Source organism: Carassius auratus, chromosome 26 (genome assembly GCF_003368295.1).
Source record: "Carassius auratus strain Wakin chromosome 26, ASM336829v1, whole genome shotgun sequence".
Lineage (NCBI taxonomy): Eukaryota > Metazoa > Chordata > Actinopteri > Cypriniformes > Cyprinidae > Carassius > Carassius auratus.
In genome coordinates, this window is record NC_039268.1 from 23,665,166 (window position 1) to 23,690,065 (window position 24,900).

The 24,900-nt window shown below is 38.4% G+C and overlaps 3 protein-coding genes across 3 annotated transcripts in view; 2 read left to right on the plus strand and 1 right to left on the minus strand.

The window, feature by feature from the left end:
- Window positions 1–1,833, plus strand: part of LOC113044681 (vitamin K-dependent protein S-like) — a 13,601-nt gene extending 11,768 nt beyond the window's left edge. Inside the window, exon 14 of the mRNA XM_026204856.1 lies at window positions 1,076–1,833. Coding sequence (XP_026060641.1) covers window positions 1,076–1,248 — 173 coding nt within the window. The 3' untranslated portion in view covers window positions 1,249–1,833. The remainder of the gene's footprint in view (window positions 1–1,075) is intronic.
- A 1,272-nt stretch (window positions 1,834–3,105) lies between these two features.
- On the plus strand, window positions 3,106–14,999 carry LOC113044684 (growth arrest-specific protein 6-like). Its single transcript, XM_026204860.1, has 15 exons — window positions 3,106–3,505; window positions 3,592–3,752; window positions 6,509–6,533; window positions 6,690–6,752; window positions 6,886–7,008; window positions 7,994–8,113; window positions 8,789–8,914; window positions 9,123–9,244; window positions 10,300–10,418; window positions 11,410–11,599; window positions 12,124–12,288; window positions 13,100–13,268; window positions 13,903–14,045; window positions 14,144–14,351; window positions 14,516–14,999. The coding sequence occupies exons 1-15, from the start codon at window positions 3,445–3,447 to the stop codon at window positions 14,665–14,667; spliced, it is 1,947 nt and encodes a 648-aa protein (XP_026060645.1). The 5' UTR covers window positions 3,106–3,444; the 3' UTR covers window positions 14,668–14,999.
- A 1,103-nt stretch (window positions 15,000–16,102) lies between these two features.
- Window positions 16,103–24,247, minus strand: LOC113044731 (transmembrane protein 255B-like). The gene is made up of 9 exons (XM_026204910.1): window positions 24,223–24,247; window positions 23,205–23,365; window positions 23,015–23,077; window positions 20,245–20,334; window positions 20,073–20,150; window positions 19,769–19,854; window positions 19,514–19,673; window positions 18,890–19,039; window positions 16,103–17,007 (listed from the first exon to the last, which is right to left on the minus strand). Exons 1-9 carry the CDS (start codon window positions 24,245–24,247, stop codon window positions 16,783–16,785), a joined length of 1,038 nt encoding a protein of 345 aa, XP_026060695.1. The 3' UTR covers window positions 16,103–16,782.
- Between the last annotated feature and the right edge of the window lie 653 nt (window positions 24,248–24,900).

Genomic DNA, 24,900 nt, shown 5'->3' on the forward strand with positions numbered 1-24,900 from the left:
TTGCCATGGTGACAGAGATCAGGAGTCAGTGCAGTGTTGTGTGTGAACATGATCTCACTGTAGTTCTAGACTAAATATGAACATCTGTTTACTCAAAAACACATTCAGTGTTCCTCACAATCAATAAAAACAGTCAAATACAAACTCAGAATATTAGACAAACCTGCAATAATTAAATATGATAAATAAGACAAACTAATAACTAATAAACAGCGTTGGGTAAATTACTCAAAGTAATCCACCACAAATTAATTTAATTTAATTACTGATTACTGCATTTAAAACGTAATCAGATTACTAATTACTTTACTTTCAAGTTACTATGAAGTTTACTTGACTTTTATCAGAAGTTATCAAACCTAAAAAATACCCTACAAAGAAATACTCTTTCTGTAATTTAATATTGACTGAAAAATTACCTAAGTATCAAAACAGTTTCTTGAACAATCACTTGCGTACTTTCAAGACAATGGCAAAAAGAACTTAAAATGTTCTGTAATGTTGGATCGTACAGATGAAAGTAGTAAATCATTTGAAACTATAAAAGGTCTACTTTGATTTGTAAACGCTCGCAATATAAATAAAACATTGTGCTTTTGTAAAATAAAGAAAACAAACAGGGAGTGCTTTCTGCCGTCTCAGTCTCCACAAATATCTTTCTGAAACGCTTCGCTAAAATTAAAGAAAGACTCATCGAATGCTTATATCTAAAGAAACCTAGAAGATTTTTTTTTTTAAATAAGTCATGTCGAAAACAAATATTCTCTGATAAAGTATTTCATATGATCAGTTGTTTTATCGCTGAATACTAGTGTTGAACTTTCTTCTCCTGCATCATATTCTTCAAGCAAATTGTCTACACGCATTGTTTCTTATCATCATGTGACCACGATAATATCAGGACAGTTTTTTTATTGTGATATCACATTTTATTACATCCCTATTATATACAGATAGGATGCATTTGAGGGTGAGTAAAACATGGGCTGATTTTCTCTCTGGGCGAGCTAACCCTTTGAGCAGGTCTCAGAGCATGAAGGAGATGATGTTTTGATGATTTGTTGTCCGTGTGCAGATCTGCCGCTGTCCGTCTCTCCGGTCTCGGCCTTCTTCCACGGCTGTCTGGAGGTCAGTGTGAACGGACAGCAGCTGGACTTCGACGACGCCGTCAGTAAAGACAACAGCATCAAGTCTCACTCCTGTCCTCCCGTCTCCGCTCCGGACCCAGCCGCTCCAGACAGGAAGTGACATCACCGTTTGCGAGTTCCTGTCAGACACATGTTTTGGGGTTCTTTGTGTTTTTAACTGATCCGCTCATTAATCGACTGAAGACCAAGCTGTGAAGGAGCTGGAGAAGCTCGTGAGACGCCTCTCGTATTCACTGCAGTGTTTTTATTGCTGTCCTGTGTCTTTAACCAGGTTTTTACTCACTTCAGCACGTCTGTTTGGATCTTGTATATACAGTAACACACTAATTTGACTGTGATGTGAATATGTTTAGTTGGATATTGAACACTAGTGACATATTAACACTTATCTTTGACTTCTATGTGGAAAACCAGGAAATTATGAAATCAGTTTTACTATAAGCTCCCATTAGTTGATGTTAGTGACTGTATAGTGAACACTGAGCAGTTCATCTGTGGCAGTATTTATTCATCTTTTCTAATGTTAGGTAATAACAATACTACTCTTTATTGTTAGTTCATGTCAGCTCAGGTTCATTAAACATTAAAAGTAAATGTGTATCTGTTATTATGAAGTACTGGTAGTTTCAATACATATGATTTAATAAATGCTTCAAGAGTAATTTCCATCAATAAATGCCTCATTCATTCATTCATTCAAGTGTTTTTTAATTGTGAATATATCAGGTCTGTAAAAACATGAAAATTTAAATGATCTATATTTTTCTTATTATGCTCTTTTGTATATAGTTCTATATTTTCTAAGCTGCAAAATCTATCTTCCCATACTTTCATATCAATTTCTTTTCGTTATACTTTTATATCAAGTTCTGTTTATATATTTTTCTGTATGTAGTTTTATTTTTAGTTTTCTATATTTCCATGTGACAGTGCTGAAACACTGCACACTACATCTGTTTCTGATGGGAGATTTACAGTGTGTTTTACAGATGGACACGAGTGACCCGACCTTAATGTTGCATAAAGAAACAGAAGAAGAGAATGAAAACACTGGCTCAGAAAAACAAGAGGAGAGAGAGAGAGAGAGAGAGAGAGGTAAACACTGAGTAAACAGCTGCAGAAGTATGTAACCTCACATCTGAGCCGTAAGAACACAGACTGTCAAATCAACAACCTGCCTGAAATATTCCATCCTTTTTGTTTGTTTGTTTGTTTTTTAGTTATAAGTGCATTATATGTCTATTTAAGTGCAGTTAATGTTGTAAGTGTGTGTTGGGATGCACATAGAGTGTTAGGACTAGGGTTAATCTTGTAAGATTTAACAGCTACAGTAGATGCATTGATCTTAATATGTTCATGTTTAAATGGGATTTCAGTTCAGTCTGTGTATTACTTTAGAAGACTTTTATGAAAATGCAATTTGTCCTTAATTAAAGCTCAACGCCTCTACCCTAGTAAAAAAGTAATACATTTAAAATACATTTATTTCATACTAAGTATAGTTAAAATCTGTTAACACATTTACCGACAGATAACTTGATGCACACTTACTATTAAGTCTAAAATGTGTTTTAATGTCACTTTTGATGAGAATTGTATTAATATTTTTTTTTTACTTGCAATAGTTCCACTTTAGCACCATTGAATACACTAAGCATATCTTTAATTGTACTTCAGCACAAATAAAGTGCATTAGTTGCTAAATGAGTTGTTCCAATTTAGCAGACGTTAAGTATAGCTACCAGTTTAGCAAAGCTACTAAAAGTACAGCTGCATGGCATTTTATTAAGTATATGCATTTGTAGTATACTTAACATGAAATAATTGTATTTCAGAAACATTAAAGTATTTTTGGGTAGTCCCCATTCGCTGTCATTGTATGAGGTAGAGCAGCCTGAACATTCTGCTGAGCTTCTCCTTTCGTGCTGCACTGAAATAGAAAGTCACACAGGCTCTGAAGGACACGAGGAGGGCAAGTGAATGACATTAGTGTTTGTTTTCGGGCGATCTGTCGCTTTAAAGGGATCTTTCCCAGCGCTTGTGTAGAGTGTACTGCAGTGATCTGCTATTGCGGAGGAGAATTCTGCATAGGGAACTCCCTGCACCGCAACTTTCACCAATAAACCGACGAATCTGCCGCTCACGATGAGAGAGGGAGAGAGAGAGAGAGAGAGAGAGAGAGAGAGGGAGAGGGGCTTGAATGCGCTGCTCGTGCTCTGCTCTGAATGTGGCGGATCAGTGCAGGATCAGTGCAGGATTCTGATCCAGAACGAGCGAAAGTTTGACGCAGAACATCATGCGAGAGTTAGTGTGGATCTGCTGCTTCGTGCTGCTGTGTGTCGGCTGCTCCTCACAGCGTAAGTACGCCAAGCGAGCCCTTACTCCCTGCACTGACCACTAACTAGTGCGATCCGCAGAAGTTGAGAGTTTCTGCTGTTTTCAGTGTCCGTGTCTCCGAAGGAGGCGAGCGAGTTTCTCCGGAGACACCGGAGAGCGAACCAGGTGTTCGAGGAGACCAAGCAGGGTCATCTGGAGAGGGAGTGTGTGGAGGAGAAGTGCACTAAAGAGGAGGCGAGAGAAGTGTTTGAGAATGACCCTGAGACGGTAAGAGTAATGCTGACTAACTAGTGTGCGCTACTGCCCTGGATGCTCTGGATACCTCATCAATCTGTAATGATTCTGTGCTGCTCCCTTGTTAGTGTGCACTCAGTGATGGTCACTTAATTATTAGCTCTGCCGCGATTAGTCGGTTCAGTCGATGCATTCGACTCGAGCTTATTTTTTATGTGATTTTTCATCTTCATCGTCAATTTCTGTAATAATAGTGACAATCCCTAGTTAGTGTGCAGTTGATGATGCTCACTAACTAACTAGCTCTACCGCGATTAATCGATTTATTCGATGCATTGGACTCCAGTTTATTTTTGATGTGATCTTTCATCCTCCTCATCCTCTTCTGTAATGATATTGTCGACTCCATGATGCTCCCTAACTAACTAAAAACTAATTGGCCATTGTACCCTGCTGCTTCGATTAATCGGTTTAGTTCATGCATTCAGCTTATTTCATCATCTTCTGTAATGATCGCGTTATTCCCTAGTTAGTGTGCACTCATCAGTGCTGACTAATTAAACCCTGCTGCGATTAATCGGTTTAGTACATGTTCTTTATTCTAGCTGATGTTTGATGTGATCTTTCGTCCTCATGATCCTCTTCTGTAACGATAGTGTCGATCACTAGTTAGTGTGTACTTGATATTGCCTACTAACTAGTTAAACCCTGCTGCAATTAATCGGTTTAGTACATGTTCTGCATTCTAGCTGATGTTTGATGTGATCTTTCGTCCTCATAGTAATAGTGCCGCTTCATGGTTAGTATGCACTCGGAGGTGCTCACTAACTCTTTAATCAGCTAGCGTACTGCTGCCACGATTAATCGGCTTAATTCCAACTAATGTTTGATTATCAAGCGTGCTTCTGAGCGATTGATCATTTTAGTCAATGCTCTGTATTCCATCTTTTGTTTGATGTATTCCTTCATGATGATTCTGTGCTGCTTCTTAGTGTACACTATATACTCCCTAGTAGGGCTGCAGTTGTCCATCTGACCGGGAGACTGTCCAATTTATAAGGTGTAAACTTAATAGAACTCCTAAATAACTGACAGACTGATTGTCTTACAGACTGACAGTTGTTCTAGCTGTTCTGAGTCCTTGACTCTTTGCACCAAACTACATACTGAGTTGTAAGTTTGTAACAAAAACATGATACAAATGTGAAATATTAGTTCTTTCCATCAGAGCATCCTGCACTGATTCTGTTTTTACTGTCACATATTCAGGAACACTGCAGGAATATGATTCCTCAAACAGAGACTGTTCTCCAATGGGAGCTCATATGCAAATGTGCCGCTCTTTGGTTCTTCTGATTGGTCCCTGAGGGGCATGTCACCGCTGTGACTGACAGCTGAGTCTGGAATGTGTTTTTGATACAGAATGAATTCCAGTGTGGCGGCGCATGTCTGACGCGTCGTTCCCTGCAAGCATCTCATGAATGTGCTGCTTAGATTAAATCCTGTTTGCTCTTTAAATGAGGATTGGGAATGTTTAGGAAACATGAAAGATTATGACGCCCTGATACTTTCTATTATTAGCTGGAGTCCACTTCAGTTGCAGAGTACAGACACATGCCTGCACTGCAAAAAAGATTTTCTTCCTTAGTAGTTTAGTCTTGTTTTCTTGTATAAATATCTAGAAATTCTGCAATTAAGATGCATTTACTTAATGAGTAAAATTACATATATTTTGTCTTGTTTCTAAAAAAAAAAGTTTTTAGTTTTTGCTTAAAACAAGTAAAAATATCTGAAGGCAGGGCAAGAAAAATAATCTTGTTTACAAATATATTTGCATATTTATGTACTTTGGTATACTAATGTGGTATAATTACAGTGTATTTGATCGTGTTAGTCCAACAATTGTAAGGATCCTTCAGGTACATGTTAAATATCTTGCATTTAAAGACTGATATTATTTAAAAATCATACAGTCCTCATCAAGAGTGACATAAAAACACATTTTCAGCTTAATATTAATAAGTGTGCATTGTGCACAAGTGGTACTCCAAATAAAGTTTAATTACTATTTTTTATATCGTTAAGTCTTGAGCGATATGTCAGTAAATATGTTAATAGATTTGAACTATACTTAGTATGAAATAAATGTAGTTGCGTGTCAGAGATGCTGTATTTTCACTCACTGCATGCATTATTCACTGCAGCACATGCGACCGGCTTCTCTGATGCTGCAGGGTGTGTGTGCGTGTGTGTGTGTGTGTGTGTGTGTGTGTGTGTGTGTGAGTGAGTCAGCATGCCGGTTACCAGCTTACTTACACAGGAGACTAGTTTAAGAGTTGCATGACTTTAATGCACAGAGGACATGACATCGATTAGCTCCGGGGTCACACATGAATCATCTGCTCTCATTAATGCTGTTGTATTAATACTGCAGGGATATTAATGTACATAATGAGACTGAAGTCTTGTGTAGATTTACTCCATCTCTTACTTCTGCAGTGTGTGTGTGTGTGTGTGTGTGTGTGTGTGTGTGTGTGTGTGTGTGTGTGTGATGAGACACATTATCCACCCTCATGTAAGACAAAGCCTGGGCTCGACGTGTCAGGACAGGAACTGTCTGTGCAGTTCTCATGTGTCTTCATAACTAACCAAAACCTCTCACACTGTTTATGTTTTATATAAATATATACACACACACATATATATATATATATATATATATATATATATATATATATATATATATATATTATTAGTAATTTCTCATCATGGTTTCTTGTCTTTTGTAGGAATACTTCTACCCGAAGTATCAGGGTGAGTCTGCACTGTTTTCTGTGTGTTGTAATTGTTTTCTAATGAAGGCTGAAATGATTTCATAAATACAGTTTATATATATATATATTGAGCTGATGGTTTGCTGAATCATCTGCTGATGCTGATGGAGATGTTTGATTCTCTTTAATGCTCCAGCTTGTATGAAGAAGTTTGGAGACTCTGAGAAGAAGAAACAGGATCTGATCACCTGTGTCCACAGTGAGTGACCCACACACATCCACCCACACATCCATCCATCCACCCACCCTTCCATCCATCCATCCAGCCATCCAGCCATCCATCCAGATACATCTTTTCATTTTTATAATCTCTCTCTCTCTCTGTCCCACAGATATTCCAGACCAATGTTCTCCGAACCCCTGCAATCCTCATGGGACGGTGCGCTGTGAGGACAAAAAGGGTGAATTCCAGTGTCATTGTTTCACAGGATGGAGCGGTGTCAGGTGTGAGAAAGGTACAAACACACATCAGCTGTTCAGACACTCGCATTCAGGGTAAAGATGCTGATGAATATTATTCTCTGGATCATTTATTCAAAAACAATCAAAATGCAGTTCCCACAGACAGTATCTTAGCCATCGACTGTAAAAATGTGCATGTGTCTACAGTTCCTTCCACTATAGAAAAGTGAAGCCAAAACATCCCAGTAGAACTGCTGTCATCTTCACACAGTGATGTCATTCAGAACCAGAGTCTGCGCAGTAGTGATTCACTCGGAGCATGAGTCTGCGCAGTAGTGATTTGTTTAAAGCCAAAGTCTGCACAGTAATGATTCATTTGAATCAGTTGGAACACCGTAGCAACCACATAGCTACAGATTTGGCAATCTCGGCCTTGGCAAACAATCAGAACACCCAGCAACATGTTAACAATCATTCAGAACACCTTAGCAACTGTGTGTGTTAACCAAAAAATATGCCTTGTAACAACACCTGTTGTTTTTAATTGGTAGTTAGAAAAATCACCCAGAACTATGAAATTACATTTGGTTCAATAATAATGAATGAAACTTTGACACAAACTTCTCGTGGGGGCGGGCTTAACTGTGGTCTACTCTGATTGGATAGTGAGCTTTTGATGGACAGGTGCTCTCTGACCTGAAAGTTCATTGTTTTCATTTTCATTGTGTTTTTCTTCTTTTGTAATGGCATAGTTTTGATAGTTTCTGAAAAAGTTACGTTCAGTTTTATGAAGTTTTGTTCATTATTATTGAACCAAATGTAATTCCATACAGAAGAGTCTAGTAACTAATACTCTGTTCAGCGTTTGCTCAGTGGATGTGTGACTCACAGCAGAGTGTCCGTCACGTCTCTGATGATTCACCTTCAGTGGGAAGTGTGAGTGACTTTCTGACTCCGCCCACCGGGGGCCGCTCCAGCCAATCCCGAGTCCCGAGCTGCTCCTGATTGGCTAACGGCGTGTGTGTTTGTGATTTGCAGATGTGGATGAGTGCAGCAGAGCGAACGGTGGATGTGTGCACCTCTGTAACAACACCATGGGCAGTTACCACTGCTCCTGTCGTCATGGATACACGCTCTCGGGTCACCACATGTGTCTGGGTATCTAATCCTCATTCTTATTTTAAGATTTATTAATTTTATACAGTTTTATTATTTAAGTATTTAATAAAATCAACAATATTTTAGTACAGGGGTATACTGTGTACTTTGAATGCAGTAGTATGTAGAATGTAGTTTTTGATAAAAAAAAATGTTTAATCTAATATTTTAATATCTAAACTTAATAAAACTGTTATTTTAACTCAATTTCTTTTTTATATTTTAATTATTTAGCATAATGTTTTTTTTATTATTATTGTTATTATTATTTTTTACCTACTTTTTGTAAATATATATACATAATGTATGTATGTATGTATGTATGTATTATTTTAATCTAGTTCCTTTTTTATATTTATATTTTTAATTGAATTAGCTTAATCTTATTTTTTAACAATTAATTTATTATAATGCCATTTTTATATGTCTGTTGTTGTTTTTTTACCTGCTTTTTCTAAACCTCTGCACTGATGATAACTGATGATCTCTCTGCCTCATGATGCAATATAATAGATAAGAATGATGTTCTTGTTAATAATCTGACAGTTTCTTCACTTCTGCGAATGCTTTCTCCTCCAGAATGAAAACACAGATCATCTTTAGCAGCTGTGCGTCTGATTGTGTATCAGTGATCTCAGGGGTTCATCAGGCAGATGTTTCCTGGTTTCTCTGCAGATGTGGACGAGTGTGTGGAGACTCCAGACGTCTGCGGATCTGCGCGCTGCTCAAACCTCGACGGGAGCTTTGACTGCTTGTGTGAGGACGGCTTCATCTATGACAACATCCTCAAGAGCTGTGTAGGTGAGTTTACAGCCAGCACACACACTGCTGACCGAAACCATTACTACACTAGTATTATCAGCAGTTACTTCTGTCTACAAGAAAGAGAGAAAACTCTAATATTAAACCTCTTAGAGGAGAGATCACATGTTTCGTGAATATGAGTCCTGATTTGGATGAATGTGAGTATTGTGTGTGTTTGAGCTCATGCTCCTGTTGTTCCGGTCAGACGTGGACGAGTGTGTGACGCACGTGTGTGAGGAGGAGTGTGTGAACACACCGGGAAGTTTCCGCTGCTACTGTGACGGACGGCAGGGGAAGAGACTGGGACAAGACTTCAGGAGCTGTGAGGTGATCACACACATACTCACACATACTCACACTCACACACACGCATATTCACACTTACACACACACACACACACACACACACACACACACACACACACACACACACACACACATGTTTGTTTTTGTGTAAAGTGTGTTCATCCCATAGGTGTAATGGTTTTTATTCTGTAGAAACTGTATATTCTATGTCCCTTCACCAACCCTACACCTAACCCTAACCCTCACAGGAAACTTTGTGCATTTTTACTTTCTCAAAAAAACTCATTCTGTATGATTTCTAAGTGTTTTGAAAAATGGGGACATGGGTTATGTGCTCATAAGTCACCCTCTCCTTGTAATACCTGTGTCATACCCATGACATTATACAGAGTTGTGTCCTGATATGATACACACACACACACACACACACACATATCCTCACACCGGTTGCCGAGCAACAAAAAAATTTAAACAAAGGTGTGTGTTACATTGTAGAGTAATTCACAACAGCTTCGAACACAGCTCAGCCAATCAGAATCAAGGAGCAGAAGTATCGATTTTATAATAATCCTATTATCTTGATTATTGTATTTTATAATCGTTAGTGGACGAAATCAAAATTGTATTAATTGCACAGCACTAGTATGCATCGATATGTATAGATTCCCTATTCGACTGCTCCAGATACATTGACGCTTCCGGAACGGTCAACTTGATGTCATTCACCATAATAATCAATGAATATTCAAAGATACAGTATACAAGAGTTTAACTTATTGTTAAGATGCACACAGTCATCTTACGCTTGAGGTTTCGCAAAATGTTCCAAAAATGGAGGATGGCTTGCGTATCACGGCATATAGAAATAGTTACTAATGAGGCATCTACATATACATCTATGCCTGGTGTTTACCATGTCATTGTATGATGTTTTATTATTTTAATTGGTGTTTTATTATTTGGATTTGACAATTTTTGTACAGCACAATGGTCAATGTTTTATGTCTCATTGTGCTAGATAAATAAACTAAAGTAGTGATAATATTTGGCTCATCTTCCTGTCTGTGTGTCTGAAGCCCATCGAGCTTCACCGATCGCTGGACATGAGGAAGAACTCCCGCTCGCTGTACCTCGGACGCATGTTCAGCGGGATTCCTGTGGTCCGACTGCGCTTCCGCCGAAGGGTTCTGACCGGGTGAGCGCGCCTGCACTGTTACATCTTGATGGTTTTATTTTATTTATAGAGCACAACAGCACAAGGTTGACCAAAGTACTGTACAACAGAAACAGTTAATAAATAAGACCAATAACAAAGAAGATATTTCACATAAAAGATGTTTAGAAAATAGTAGCTGAATTTATAAAAATGACCCTGTTCAAAAGTATTCATCCCCTTGACTCTGAACACTGTGTTGTGAGCTGAATGATCCACCGCTGTGTGTTTGTGTTCAGTGATAGTTGTTCCTTGTTTGTCCTGAACAGTTCAACTGTCTGCTGTTCTTCAGAAAAATCCTTCAGCTCCCAATCATTCTTTGGTTTTGCAGTATTTTGGTGTATTTGAACCCTTTCCAACAATGACTGTGTGATTCTGAGATCCATCTTTTCACACTGAGGACAGCTGAGGGACTCGAACACAACTATTACAGAAGATTCAAACCCTCGCTGATGCTCCAGGAGATAAAACCATGCGTTAGGAGCCGGGCGTGAAAACTTCTGAATTAGAAGATCAGGGAAAATTAAACTTATTTTGTCTTCTGGGAAACATGTACGTATCTTCTGTAGCCTCTGAAGGGCAGTACTAAATGAAAATAATAAGATATTTAGGCAAAATGAGAAAAATGTGCACATCTCCATTCTGTTCAAAAGTTTTCACGCCCAGCCAGAACAGGGTCATTTTTATAAATTCAGCTATTATTTTCTAAACATCTTTTATGTGAAATATCTTATTCAGGTCAGTACCAATGCATTTTCTATCATCCTTCTTATTTTGGTAAAATAACTAACATTTTGCAGATTCTGAGTTTTTTGACATCAGCTGTAATTAAATAAGCAAATAAAACAAACATCACATGAAAGCGCGATAGCCACTTTATTAGATCAATCTGCTGAACCAAAAGCTAACTCTAATAAATACATTAGAGTTACTGTGACGTCTCGTTTGATGCTGACTTCCTGTTTCCTCTCAGATTCACGGCAGAGTTTGACCTCAGGACCTATGACCCTGAGGGCGTGATCTTCTTCGCCGGTGGACACTTGAACAGCTCCTGGATTGTTCTGGTGATGCATCATGGGAAGCTGGAGCTGCAGCTGAAGTACGGAGCTGTGAGTCGAGTGACCAGCAGTGGACCGCAGGTCAATGACGGCCAGTGGCATAAGGTCAGAGGTCACTGCAGGGGTCACACTAATAACAGACTAATAGGATTGAGCCATTCATCTATGACACATGGAGCTCATGGGAGATGCAGGTTCGAGTTTAGCTTGAAACGTTTCACAATCCTGGGCCATGTTCATGAAACATTGCTCCTAAAAATTGGGGGGGATTCCCCATTAAAGTAAAGATCCTAGTAAAGAAAAAAAGTCACTCAGAAACCATCTAAACCCTTAAAAGAGCTCTTAATGTCAGAAAATAAGTTCCCTTCGATTTATTCCTTAAATGTAAAAAAATTAAAAAGACTTAAAAAGGTATTTTAGAAAATCTAAACTCAATCTCTTGTGTTTTTATTTCGATGTACACATCAATGATTGGTAAAACCGAATCAATCTGAATAATGACTATGTTGTCTTCTGTAGAGCTGAAATTCTATTAATTTCATAACTGATGAATTTTACTTCCTGTTTGTTTCTGTAAAGCTTCTCTATTTGTATTGTATGAAGCGCTGTCTCCTGATTGGTCTGCTCAGATCTCGGTGGAGGAACAGGGGCGGAGCCTCGTGATCAAGATTGACAGGGAGGCGGTGATGAAGATCGCAGTGAACGGAGATCTGTTCACGCTGAATAAAGGCATGCATGAGCTCAACCTGACGGTGGGCGGCGTTCCCTTCAGAGACGATGGGCTGGTCAGCAGGGTGAGCTTCAGTCTTTATCTGATGTGAAAAAAAGAAATGAATTAACTCTTTCCCCACCAAACACAGAATTATTCTGTGTTGCCGCTGTTATACACTTGGGGGCGCTTTTGCGCATCTCTTGAATCAGAAGTGTTGATAAAAAAAGAAATGCTTGAAGCTAGATAAATCCATCCATCCAGGATGTTCATGTCTTTTTTTTTCAGTGGAAATGAACTTGTGTTTTCTGAGGAAAGCATTCCAGGATTTTTCTCCATATAGTGGACTTCAGTGGAGAACAGCGGTTGAAGGTTAAAAATGTTTCAGTGCAGCTTCAAAGGGATCTACAGCTTTGAATTGAATATATTCTATTATTTTTATTATTATTATTATATATTTTATTATTTTTATCATTATTGTTATTTTAAATAGTCAAAATATTTGACAATATTACTGCTTTTGCTGTATTTTGGATCAAATAAATGCAGGCTTGGTGAACAGAAGATACTTTTTTTTAAAACATTAAAACTCTTACTGTTTGACTGGTAGTGTATGTGAACATATAGTTTGAAGTTAAAGATATGAATATTAATAAGGTGAGTTTGAGGTGTTTATTTGACAGTTATTTCACATTTATTGTTTGTATGAAGGCTAAATACAAATAAAAGGTGAAGATTCATTTTCTAGTGCCATTTTTTCCCCCCTAAAATATTCTATAGTTTGATATTCTAGAGGTTTCATAGACATGACAAATTATTAAAAAAAATGTGTGTTTATATTGATATGGGAATAATATCGTATAGACCGAAATTTTGGCTGTATCATTCAACCCTAGGTTAACCCTCGCCTGGACGGGTGTATGAAGGACTGGCGCTGGTTGACCGGTGAGGACACGTCCATTCAGGACACCGTCCAGCACAACGAGCGCATGCAGTGTTACACCGTCGAAGACCACAGCGCCTTCTACCCCGGACACGGATTCGCCTTCTTCAACCACAGCCACGGTGTGCCACCTGACATCACACACACATCACACGTCACACGTCACGTTTCACGCATGACCTGCAGCACAGAAACACTCAGCAGCACACGTGTGTTTGGAACAATAGACATCAATGCCAAAAATCATTAGGATATTAAGTAAAGATCATGCTCTGTGAAGATAATTTGTAAATTCCCTGTAGTAAATAGATCAAAACATTTCCTTTCCAAGGCAGCATTTCAAATTTTCCTTTTAGTTTTAGAAGTTTAAAGTTTATCATCTAATATTTTATTTTATTTTATTTCAGCTTTATTTCAGTTAGCAAAAAAAGAAGAGATTTTTAAGAATTTTGTTTTCATTAACAGTAACAACACTGGAATGTGTAGATGTGGTTCTATTCGGGGAGAATAAGACAAAACTAAATTTTATTGTATTTTTTATTCGTTTTTATTTTTAGTTTTTCATTTCAATAATTTTGCTGTTTTGTGTTTTTTTTAATATGCCTATTTAGTTCATATTTTGATTTCAGTTTAAGTAAATCAAGTTAAACTAAATGAGAATGAGAACTGTTGCTTGGACTAATATTTGAGTTGCTTTAAGGTTCGTTTTATTTGGAGTAGCAGTGGCTGTAGCTGTAATAACTCTGTTTCCTGCAGGAGACGCTCAGACGCTCCGTGTTCATGTGACCCTGCGTCCGGCCTCGTCTGTAGGAGTCCTGTTTGCTCTGGTTCATCACGACAGAGTCCCTTTCTCCATCTCTCTGTCAGACTATCACCCAGGGACTCTCGCCTGGTCCGAGGTGTGTGTGTGTGTGTGTGTGTGTGTGTGTACAGCACTGGTATTATCAGCAGCTAATGCAGTGGCATTCATTAAGGTCTCCTGATCTGTGTCCCGCAGCACGTGCTGGTGTCGTTCGGTGACGTGGTGGTGGCCAGTGTCCCGGTGAACCTGTGTGACGCTCAGACACACACCGTGAACGTGACGGTGTCCGGGAACCGCTCTCTGCTGGAGGTGGATGGACGGCTGGCACAGACGGAGGTGATGGAGGACACACACGCTCTGGATCTGACGTCTTCTTACAGCACCTTTATAGGAGGGATTCCAGGTAATGTCTCACAAATCAATGTCTCAATACATTAACAATACTCTAATGTTCAATATGTTCACCAGTATGATAAAACGTGTCCAGTTCTGACCTAGAATGACTTGGAGTCAGATGATCTTGAAATGTGTCTCTCCGGAGGGTGCTGATGTTGTGTGTTTGTGCAGATGTTTCTCTGGTGTCCGCTCCGGTGTCGGCCTTCTACACGGGCTGCATGGATGTGAGGGTCAACGGTCAGCTGCTGGACGTGGACGAGGCCCAACACAAGCACAACGACATCCGCTCTCACTCCTGCCCCCTGGTGGACGCGCAGAAATAACTCACGCGCATACAGCACAGAGCCATGTATTACTCCCATTAGACCAATCAAACACAAGCTACTGAGAGTGTGCTGTAAAATACTGTAACTGTACATTACCACTGTAAACTGCTTTAGAGGAGGATGACTCAAAACACACATCTACCATTAAAGGCCTCAGGCCTCGATGTAGGTGCTCATCATCATCATCATTCAGAAGCTTTTTTTTTTTTAGTCCCTCAGTTAAGTTCTTCCTTTTCATCTTGCTGAAGTTGTTTTGTATTTTGTTCATGTTTGCGAGACTGAAACGCTTGGTGAAAACTAATAAAGGCGGATGGTGTTGTTATGATGATTTCTCTGTCCTGTAGTGTTCAGCGAACTGATGATGAGTGTCACGTTGCACTGAACTGATTCACTAAAGTTCACTGGTTTTGCTTAATGTGTTTTTCATGCACTGATCACATTTGAGATTTTCAGACTGGTGGAAAGAAAACATCCAAAACACACATTTAAGTTTTTATTTTATTACACTTTTATCTGTTTGCATCTGTATATTTAAATCCTTTCAAGGTTTTTTTTCTCACACCAAACATATTTCATACAACACTTTGCTCTATTTTTGTCGACAGTATTTTCTGATTTATGGAGTAATAAAAAGAGCCGTGCAAAATCCTCTCTGGAAAAACTTTAATATGGCAATCAAATCAAACAAGACTTTGAATTTAGCTTTACCCAATGTTCTGGAACTGAACACAAACTAGTGCTTATTTAATTAGGTTATGCCACATTTGCATATTTTAAACAATGTTAAGTGCAAACTCTTTTAGAACCACATGGTTCTCTATCATTTATAGTTTAGCAGTTTAAAATAGAATTATTTCTATTTTGTGAAAATATTTTTTCAGGGTTTTATTGAAGGTAAAATGACTTTAAAATAATAAAATTAATTTTATCAGGAAAGTGATGGTCTTGTGCAGTAAACACTTTGCGTATATGCAGAATAAACAGAAAACCCTGGACAATGAAAATAACAAAACACAGAGTCACATAGGGAATAGGGTTCATTCTTATTCAGAGATATTTCTAAATCTAGGATGTTTGTTCATTGTATTTTTAAGCAGTTTAAGCATACAATGCACAACAGAGCACATTAAAATGAATGTAGCAATAAAATATTGAACTGGCAGATAAATAAAAAACGGATTCAGAGTTTAATTGAGAAGTTTCATGATTAGGCTGAAGTCTTTCTGTTATGCTTTTTAAAAAAGCCTTTAATGCAAATTAGTTACTTATGGAAATGTTCAAAAGATTTTTCTGTGCACGAGCATGAAAGGGTTAAGAACATCTTTTTTTCATATTCTATATTGTTGCCTTGTTTAATACAACAAATGAAACATTTCACTGATAAATCTTAACCATGCATTTGTCTGTTAACTCTTTAGGCAGCAAGCATTTTGTGTATTATTTTTAATATAAATCTTAGACCAGTGTTAATCATAACAGGAGAATTGACCTGCTAGATTATGAATGTAAAACCTGGCTAAGGTCTTGAATATGTAGTTAGTGTTATTTTTTTTGAAAATACCTAATACATTTATTAATCATTTATGACAAGCTGACGGTTTTAAATATGATTTTTAAGAACATTTAACAAGAAAATGAGCCAAAAGGTGGTTTTCACAGTGATGCAACAAAAATATTCTTAACTTAAACAATCGGTTTTGTTATTGAAGAAGAAAGTGGCAATAAGGAAGATTGTTTTTCTTAATATTTCGTGAATATGTCTTGTTATTAAACCAGAGGAATCTGAATAATGTCAACACTCAGCAGGATTCTCCTCAGACTCGGACAGATGTGGATCTGAACGCAGAAGACTAAAGCTGCAGTGATCTGCGTGATTTAGCTGAGGAAGTGTGTTTCAGCCTTAAATGATTCAATGAATCAAACTATGAAGATCCCACCAAAAGAAAGAGGACATTTAAAGCCAAAGTTCAGAGGTTTCGGAAACTACCAGACAACAAATAACATCGATCACATTTGCTACAAGAATAAGTGACGATTACATAGACTCTTTCTGAGGTCATTAGCAGCAGCGTGGTGGTGGTGGAGGTCACAGGGGTCAGAGGTCAGGTGTCTTCAGCAGGCGTAAGGCGGAGGCTTCTCGAAGGGCCCTAGCGAGTGAGCGTAGAGCGAGGGAGCATTAGGAGTCAGCGTGTAGCCGCTGCTGTCCTGAGATGTGGATTGAGTCGTTAGGACTGGATTGGTCCCGCTCTGAGACGCTGCTTGGGTCTCGTCAGACAGAGAGGTCGAGACCTCGGGGACAGACTGACCTGCAGCGGGAGCTGGATAACCGTTCAGATGCTGGAGAACGAGGAAATGATGAGATTAAAGCATCCATTTGATCCAGTTGATATTAAAATCTGTTTCTAGAACAAAACCTACCGATATTTAAATCTTTTAATAGAACACAACTGACTGATAATAAACCTTTAAATATGACAAAACCTACCGATATTTAAATTTCTTAATGTAACAAAACCGACATATTTAAATCACTTAATAGAACAAAACCAACTGATATTTAAACCTTATTGAACAAAATGGACCCGATGTTTAAATCTGTTTCTAGAACAAAACCTACCGATATTTAAAACTCTTAATAGAACGCAACAGACTGGTATTTAATTCTGTAATTAGAACAAAATCGACTGTTATTTAAATAATTTAATTGAACAAAACTGACTGAAATTTTAATCTGTTTCTAAAAAAAAATCAACTGATTTCTAAATGATTCTTAAAAAAACAATTATGATATTTTAATCTTTTAACAGAACAAATCAAGTTGATGTTTAAATCTGTTTCTACAACAAAACCTAAATTATATTTAAATATTTTAATAGAAAACAACTGACTGATATTTACATCTTTAATAGAACAAAACTAACCGATACTCAAATGTTACTAGAGTGAAACCAACCGATATCTAACCCTTTTAATAGAACAAAACTAAATTATATTTACATCTCTAACAGAACAAAACTAACTGATACTCAAATGTTACTAGAGTGAAACCAACCGATATCTAAACCTTTTAATAGAACAAAACTGACTGATATCTAAACATTTTAATAAAACAAAACCAACATATTTCAATCACTTAATAGAACAAAACTTACTGATATCTGCTTCTTTAACAGAACAAAACTAACCGATACTCAAATGTTACTTAAGTGAAACCAACCGATATCTAAACCTTTTTATAGAAAAAACTGACTGATATTTACATCTTTAATAGAACAAAACTGATACTCAAATGTTACTAGAGTGAAATCAACCGATATTTAACCCTTTTAATAGAACAAAACTAAATTATATTTACATCTCTAACAGAACAAAACTAACCGATACTCAAATGTTACTAGAGTGAAACCGACCGATATCTGAACCTTTTAATAGAACAAAACTGACTGATATTTACATCTTTAATAGAACAAAACTAACCGATACTCAAATGTTACTAGAGTGAAACCAACCGATATCTAACCCTTTTAATAGAACAAAACTAAATTATATTTACATCTCTAACAGAACAAAACTAACCGATACTCAAATGTTACTAGAGTGAAACCAACCGATATCTAAACCTTTTAATAGAACAAAACTGACTGATATCTAAACATTTTAATAAAACAAAACCAACATATTTCAATCACTTAATAGAACAAAACTTACTGATATCTGCTTCTTTAACAGAACAAAACTAACCGATACTCAAATGTTACTTAAGTGAAACCAACCGATATCTAAACCTTTTTATAGAAAAAACTGACTGATATTTACATCTTTAATAGAACAAAACTGATACTCAAATGTTACTAGAGTGAAATCAACCGATATTTAACCCTTTTAATAGAACAAAACTAAATTATATTTACATCTCTAACAGAACAAAACTAACCGATACTCAAATGTTACTAGAGTGAAACCGACCGATATCTGAACCTTTTAATAGAACAAAACTGGCTGATATTTACATCTTTAATAGAACAAAACTAAATCTCTTAATGGAACAAAAGTATCCAACATTTAAACCTTATAATAAAAAAACTGACTGAAATTTAAACGTCATAATAGAAAAAACATTTTCTATAGTAATATTCAGTGCTGTTGGTGTCCTGATCATCAGACTGTCATAAGTACCGTACTGCTGACAGAGGTTGGTTAGTTGGTTAGTGGTCCTCACCTGCATGGGCAGTGGGTAGTTTGGGTAGGCGGGTAGAGTTTGTCCGGAGGGGCAGAAGCCGGTGTAGGTGATCACATGTTGGGTGGGGTTGTACAGGATGTGAGGGGGCGGAGCCGGACTGGGTGTAACGTGACTGCGAGCCGCTGGAGCCTGAGCGCGCACACACACACACACATCTACATCAACTACAGACTGTGGAAGCTATGATACAGATAATGAGAATTATTGTTCTGTTAAAGCTGAAAATTTTAACTATAGATCTAAATAGATTTGTCTGCTTCTAATTTATGAGATTTTTTTAATTAGTGAAATAAGCCTTCAAAACAATGCAAAAATAATGAAATTTTTACATTTAAATACAGAATATTGCCTAAATTATTTGCCCAAAAAACTGAAAAGTTTTTTGCAAATATTAATATTAATTGCAATATTAAGAGAGCTATGATCAATCAGCGGCAAAAAGAAATAGAAAAACCTGTATTAGCCAGCATTAGGCTGTCCACTAAACATTAGATATTGGTGATTGAACTGAGAGATTGTGCATCTCTATAATCAAAACTGAACGCAGATGAAATATCTAAAACAAACTCTGTTTTCATTAGTGTCTGATGGATCCGGACTCACCAGGTCTTTGAAGGCTCCCAGTATTGCAGCGGTGATGATGCCCAGAAACACGCCGAGCACGTTAAGAGTCACACAGGACCATATCAGACGGTAGAGCTTCACCACGTCCCAGCAGCTGCTCACACCCGTGAACTCATGGTACTGCACACGATAGTCCCCGCTAACACACACACACACACACACACACACACACAGTACAACGCTCAGTAACACACAGCTGTGCTGGAAATGCTCAGTGATTGATGTGTGCTTCACCTGTCACAGTGGAACAAGTCACAGCAGTAGCAGGTGTTGCTCTTCACCTTGAGTTTACACTGATGACCGTAGGAATGGCACTGAACCTGAACACAGTAAAGCTCATGAATTAGTTTAGACTTTCAACTTGACATTATTAACTATATTGTTGCTTGTATGACAAAGTATTTTTAAGAGTGTGACTCAAAGTGCCGGAGTTATGTTCATATGTGACCAGCAGAGAGAAGCAGAGAACACGATCGTTCAGAGACTGATAACCAAAGCCATCACCAGCAGTGAGTGTGTGGATCTGAGATGAGCTCACCTCGGTGTAGTAATCGTCATAGCTGTCAGAAGAGCTGGAGTAAAACTCACAGCGGCCCTCCATCAGCGGCCTCGTGTCCTACACACACACACACACACACACACACACACACACAGTACAGTACTCTTCTCAGGACTGATGTTAGATGAGCAGCAGGTGAACAGATACTCACCATGAACTCAGCCGCGATGATGCTGTCGATGATGGAGCAGAGGAAACACGACACGACACCCAGACTGATGAAGATGATGGAGGCCACCAGCTGACACACACACACACACACACACACACGCATGAGGAGATGAGAAGAACAACATCATTATGTGCACATCACACATCTAACTAACTACCTAACTGTGTTTAGGGTCAGTGTCGGTACTAAAGCAGTACTAACAGTGTCCTGATGAGCCCAGAGCTGGAACATCATCAATCATGCGGTAATGAGCTTTTAAATGGACCTGCAGCTTTACGATCATGTCATTTTCCTGCTTAATCGTGCTAACTAAATCCTGAGTTTATTCACTGGTGATAAATGCGGCGAGGCAAACATCACGTGACCTCCATAACGAACCAATAAAACAAGTCCTCCGCGCTCATTAAAGCTGAGCTCCATCCAAACACACACTTCAGTCCCATTAAACTCAGAGATATGACGGGCTCAAGCCCAGTCTGCCACCGCATAGAAAAACAGTAAATACATTTAATTGCGTGTTTTTGTTTCGCTTTCTTTTTTTCTGGATGATATGAACTCAAAATACAAAAAAGAAAAGGTCAGAATTGTGATATTTGTTTTCTGCATTCAGTTTCCATTTTTCTTTGCTGCATATCAGTATTTTACAGTATACGCATGCTTCATTCAAATGATTTGTTTCACCTCTAACATGTTTATTTAGTTTGTTCCAGTTTCTGGCAAATACTACTGAGATGTCACTTCAGCTGGTTTCTGGTCGTTGGAGAAGTTACAGGAAGTCTACAAACCCTGAACACTGACGCTTTAAAGATGCATGTGTGAAGCTCCATGTCAGCGATCAGTAACTCAACACTGGTTCTCTGGTTACCCGTCCACACCTCAGCTTATCCCAGCTCTACTAACTAACTACATCCACAAACCAGCTGGTTAATCACCATCTCAAACAGACACACACTCAATCCAGCATGAGTTATAGAAGAGCTCGTGAATGCTCAAGGGCAGATGTTGTAGTGCTCACAGCTCATGTGTTTGAAGGGAGCGAGTGGGTCTCTGAAAGTATTTCACTTTATCCTCCGGTTTCATGTTGGCTTTAACAAAGCGTTACACAATGGATGACTCTGGGAAGATCTTGTTCTCTGAAGGCTGGAGGTGAACCCCTGAATCATCATCACCCTGACATCTCATTCCATTATGGTCATAATTCTGCAGCGTTTGACCTCGCAACTCTCTGCCAACAATGTTCTGGTCACTTCCTGCAATCTCGGAGGGGTCAGAGGTCACGGGACTGAGTCTGCAGTGATGCTCAGGAGATGGAAGCTGAAGCTGCGGTGTGATACGGGCTGTTGCACATTAATGTGTTCACCTGAGCGCTTGGATTCAGTTTACTGGCCCTCTGTGTGTGTGTGTGTGTGTGTGTGTGTGTGAGAGAGATGGGGTGTGTGCATGTAAGTTATGTGAATGAGTGTGTGTGTGTGTGTGGTGTTCATTAAATGTTAAAGGATGTACTGGGATCAGAACACAGGACACTACAGAAGCCTAAATCACACCCAGACCAACAACACGTCACCATGGTTACAGACCCACAACTTCCATTCGTCATGGTAACACCGTTTGTGTGTGTGGTTTATTACCAGGGTCTAAAATTAACAACTTACCGTTACAAACATTTTATACATTTTGCTGGTCGACTGCTCACAATATCCTAATATTAAAGCAAAATAATTACATATTTAAAAAAATAAAAACAGTTTGATGGCTGGTAAAAATATTAACAGGTGTGTCAAAACATTAATTTTGGACCCCATTTGGGACAGAAGAGTTACTAAACCAGGTTACAGCACCATCAGTACAAGATGCAGCTATCAGAACATGAGTAACACCCTAGCAACCACACCAAACACCCTAGCAACCACACCAAACACCATAGCAACCACACCAAACACCATAGCAACCACACCAAACACCGTAGCATCCACACTGAACACCCTATCAACCACACCAAACACCATAGCAACCAAACACAGTCACCTTAGCAACCACACTGAACACCCTATCAACTACACAGTCACCCTAACAACCAAACACAGACACACTAGCAACAACATGGAACACTTTTATGGTCAAATAACAACACTAACATTTCTGTCCATGGCAACTCCTTAGCAACCACACTACATACATCAGTCCATAGCAACCCTCTAGAAACCCACACTGAACAATACTGACAATAGTGTCAACTGCAGCCACACCATAGCAACCACACTAAACATCACAGTCCATAGAAGTACTCTAACAACAAGACTGAAGGCATTAGTCACGTAGCAACACCCTAGCAACCACACTGAACACATTAGACCGTAGCAACTCCCTAGCAACCACACTGAACACCATTAAAGTCACATAGCAACGCCTTTGCATCAGGTCAGTGAGTTTTGCACAGGTTTGTATCAGGCTGTGAGGTGAGATGGACTGAAGCTCCTTGAGCCCAGCGATCATCAATGCTAATCTAATTCAGCTAAAGCTCCTCCTGATCCATCAGCCAATCACTTTCAGCATCACTGACCACACGTCCAATCACACTCATCGATCTGACGGCGGATGAGCCTTGTGTTCCCTACTAAAACCAGTAATATTATCTGAAATATATTTCACAGGGACAGAAATAAACCTCACTGAAACACAATGGCTGTAATTGTATTGATTATGTCCCTCAGAGAGCCATTTCCAGATGATTTGGGCTGGTTGTACTCACCATCTGCCTGCGATTCTCCACCAGGTTCAGACCAACGATTCCCAAGAATGCTCCAAAACTCAGCTGCCATCGAGAAGAGAACAAACTTGATTTAACCTGATTATCTAGACCAGTGTTTGTCAAGTTACCAAATCAGATAGCTTTTTTTTTTTTTTTTTTACAGCAAACGTGCTGGTGTGGAGTCACTCACTATGATCCCGGGATAGTATCCAGACACGGCCACGTTATCCGTCTGCGTGGACGACAGCAGCCCGACCACCAGAACCAGAACAGAGAGTCCAAACAGAGACACGGAGAACCAGAGCGCTGTCCTTCTCCTCTTCAGGAACACATCTGGACAAACAACACACACTCACACAGATGTACCATCACCCGCCTGCTCTAGAACATCACACACACAACAGATCCAAACAGTTACATGTTTCAAAACAAGCTTTAAAATGGTTTTATGGAATGTTCCATTGTATCATTCTGGGAACGTTACGTTTGAATGTTCTCTGAACGTTATGAAACAAGGGGCAACATTTAAAAATGGAAACATTTCAGGAAAAACATTTAAATGACGTATAAGTAATACTTGTGTTCTAACGTTTTGAGAACCTAATAAAAGACCTGATAACTTTAAACAAACGTTCTGTTAATGTCACTGAAACATGTTCATAACTTGGAGAGAACCTTGACAGAACCTTCCCTCAGCTGCTTGCTCATGGGGATGTTTTCTGTTGGTTATGCAAATGGTAAAAGAAAATTCAATTTGTATTTTTTTATTTTGGATTCTGAAAGTAGTGGTCACTTTTGTCTCAACCTGACCTTCCCAGTAAACCCGTCAGAAACAGTGAGGTCCTTCTTAAACTCAGAGGACACAAGGTGAACTGCGCAGCATCTCAGAAATACAGCTTGTGATCTTATATCTCCACCCAAACACAAGACACCTTTCCTTCTTGGGTTTATCATCATTCATGCAGACTTTAAACACATTCCAGACCCAATAGAATATTCGCACTTTCTGGCCATACTTTATTCAAATGTTTAATCTACTATTGAACAGCAACTTATTCAAATGTAACAAATACAGCACACTTTTCTTAAAGACAGTAGTTTTCATGATGAATGCATGGGCGTGCTCTGATCACAGATGTGAGAATAAAGTGAGAGTCAGAATGAGATGCAGTTATGAGAGATGAGCTGATGTGATGATGATCACTCACCTCCGGGCTCCGCGTGCGTCTGCATCGCGTCTGTCTGATGCTTCACACACAACTTAATGCACAAAATAAAGTCTATAAAGAGAGTTTTCCGCCGTGTTGATAATAATCCCGAGTCAGTGACGCAGAGGAGAGACGGTAACGCGATGCGCGCGAGCTGACGCGTGAACACCGAGTAGAGTAGAGTAGAGTAGAATAGAGTAGAGCTGTAGTCAACAGCACCTGATCCGTGTCGTGTCGAATTCACTGCTTGAGAAATGGCTTATTTTAAAATCATTAAATACAGTTAGAATAATAAGACACTGAGAAGAATGATAAGAGCTGTCACCAATGAAATCGAACAGTGCTATAAAAACTAACTTTTTTATTGAATATTTTTAGAAAATGAATACATTTTTTACACCGATCTCTTGCGATATTGCTTAATTATATTTCTTTTTAGGCTATGATATAAAAAAAGATTTCATACAGTTACTTTTTTGTAATAATATCTTGAATTTTAGGGTATTTTTTATTAATTTGGTGACATTTTTTGAGACAATCTCTCATTTAAGAGAAAACTTCAAGATTTAGACTTAAAATTACTGCTATTTTTGTTTACACAATATATGTGACTGTGTATATTATGCATATACGTATAAATACATAGCTGTATGTATATACATATATATACATATATAT

What these genes read in the sequence shown, in the direction of transcription:
- LOC113044731 (XM_026204910.1), bottom strand. Translation starts at nt 24,247, where the DNA reads ATGCAGACGCACGCGGAGCCCGGAG. An exon ending in TGGAGAATCGCAGGCAGATG is followed by an intron (nt 20,335 to 23,014) that starts GTGAGTACAACC and finishes TGTGTGTGTCAG; the next exon opens with CTGGTGGCCTCCATCATCTT. An exon ending in TCATCGCGGCTGAGTTCATG is followed by an intron (nt 20,151 to 20,244) that starts GTGAGTATCTGT and finishes GTGTGTGTGTAG; the next exon opens with GACACGAGGCCGCTGATGGA.
- LOC113044684 (XM_026204860.1), top strand. Translation starts at nt 3,445, where the DNA reads ATGCGAGAGTTAGTGTGGATCTGCTGCTTCGTGCTGCTGTGTGTCGGC. An exon ending in TTGAGAATGACCCTGAGACG is followed by an intron (nt 3,753 to 6,508) that starts GTAAGAGTAATG and finishes TGTCTTTTGTAG; the next exon opens with GAATACTTCTACCCGAAGTA. An exon ending in CTTTATAGGAGGGATTCCAG is followed by an intron (nt 14,352 to 14,515) that starts GTAATGTCTCAC and finishes GTGTTTGTGCAG; the next exon opens with ATGTTTCTCTGGTGTCCGCT.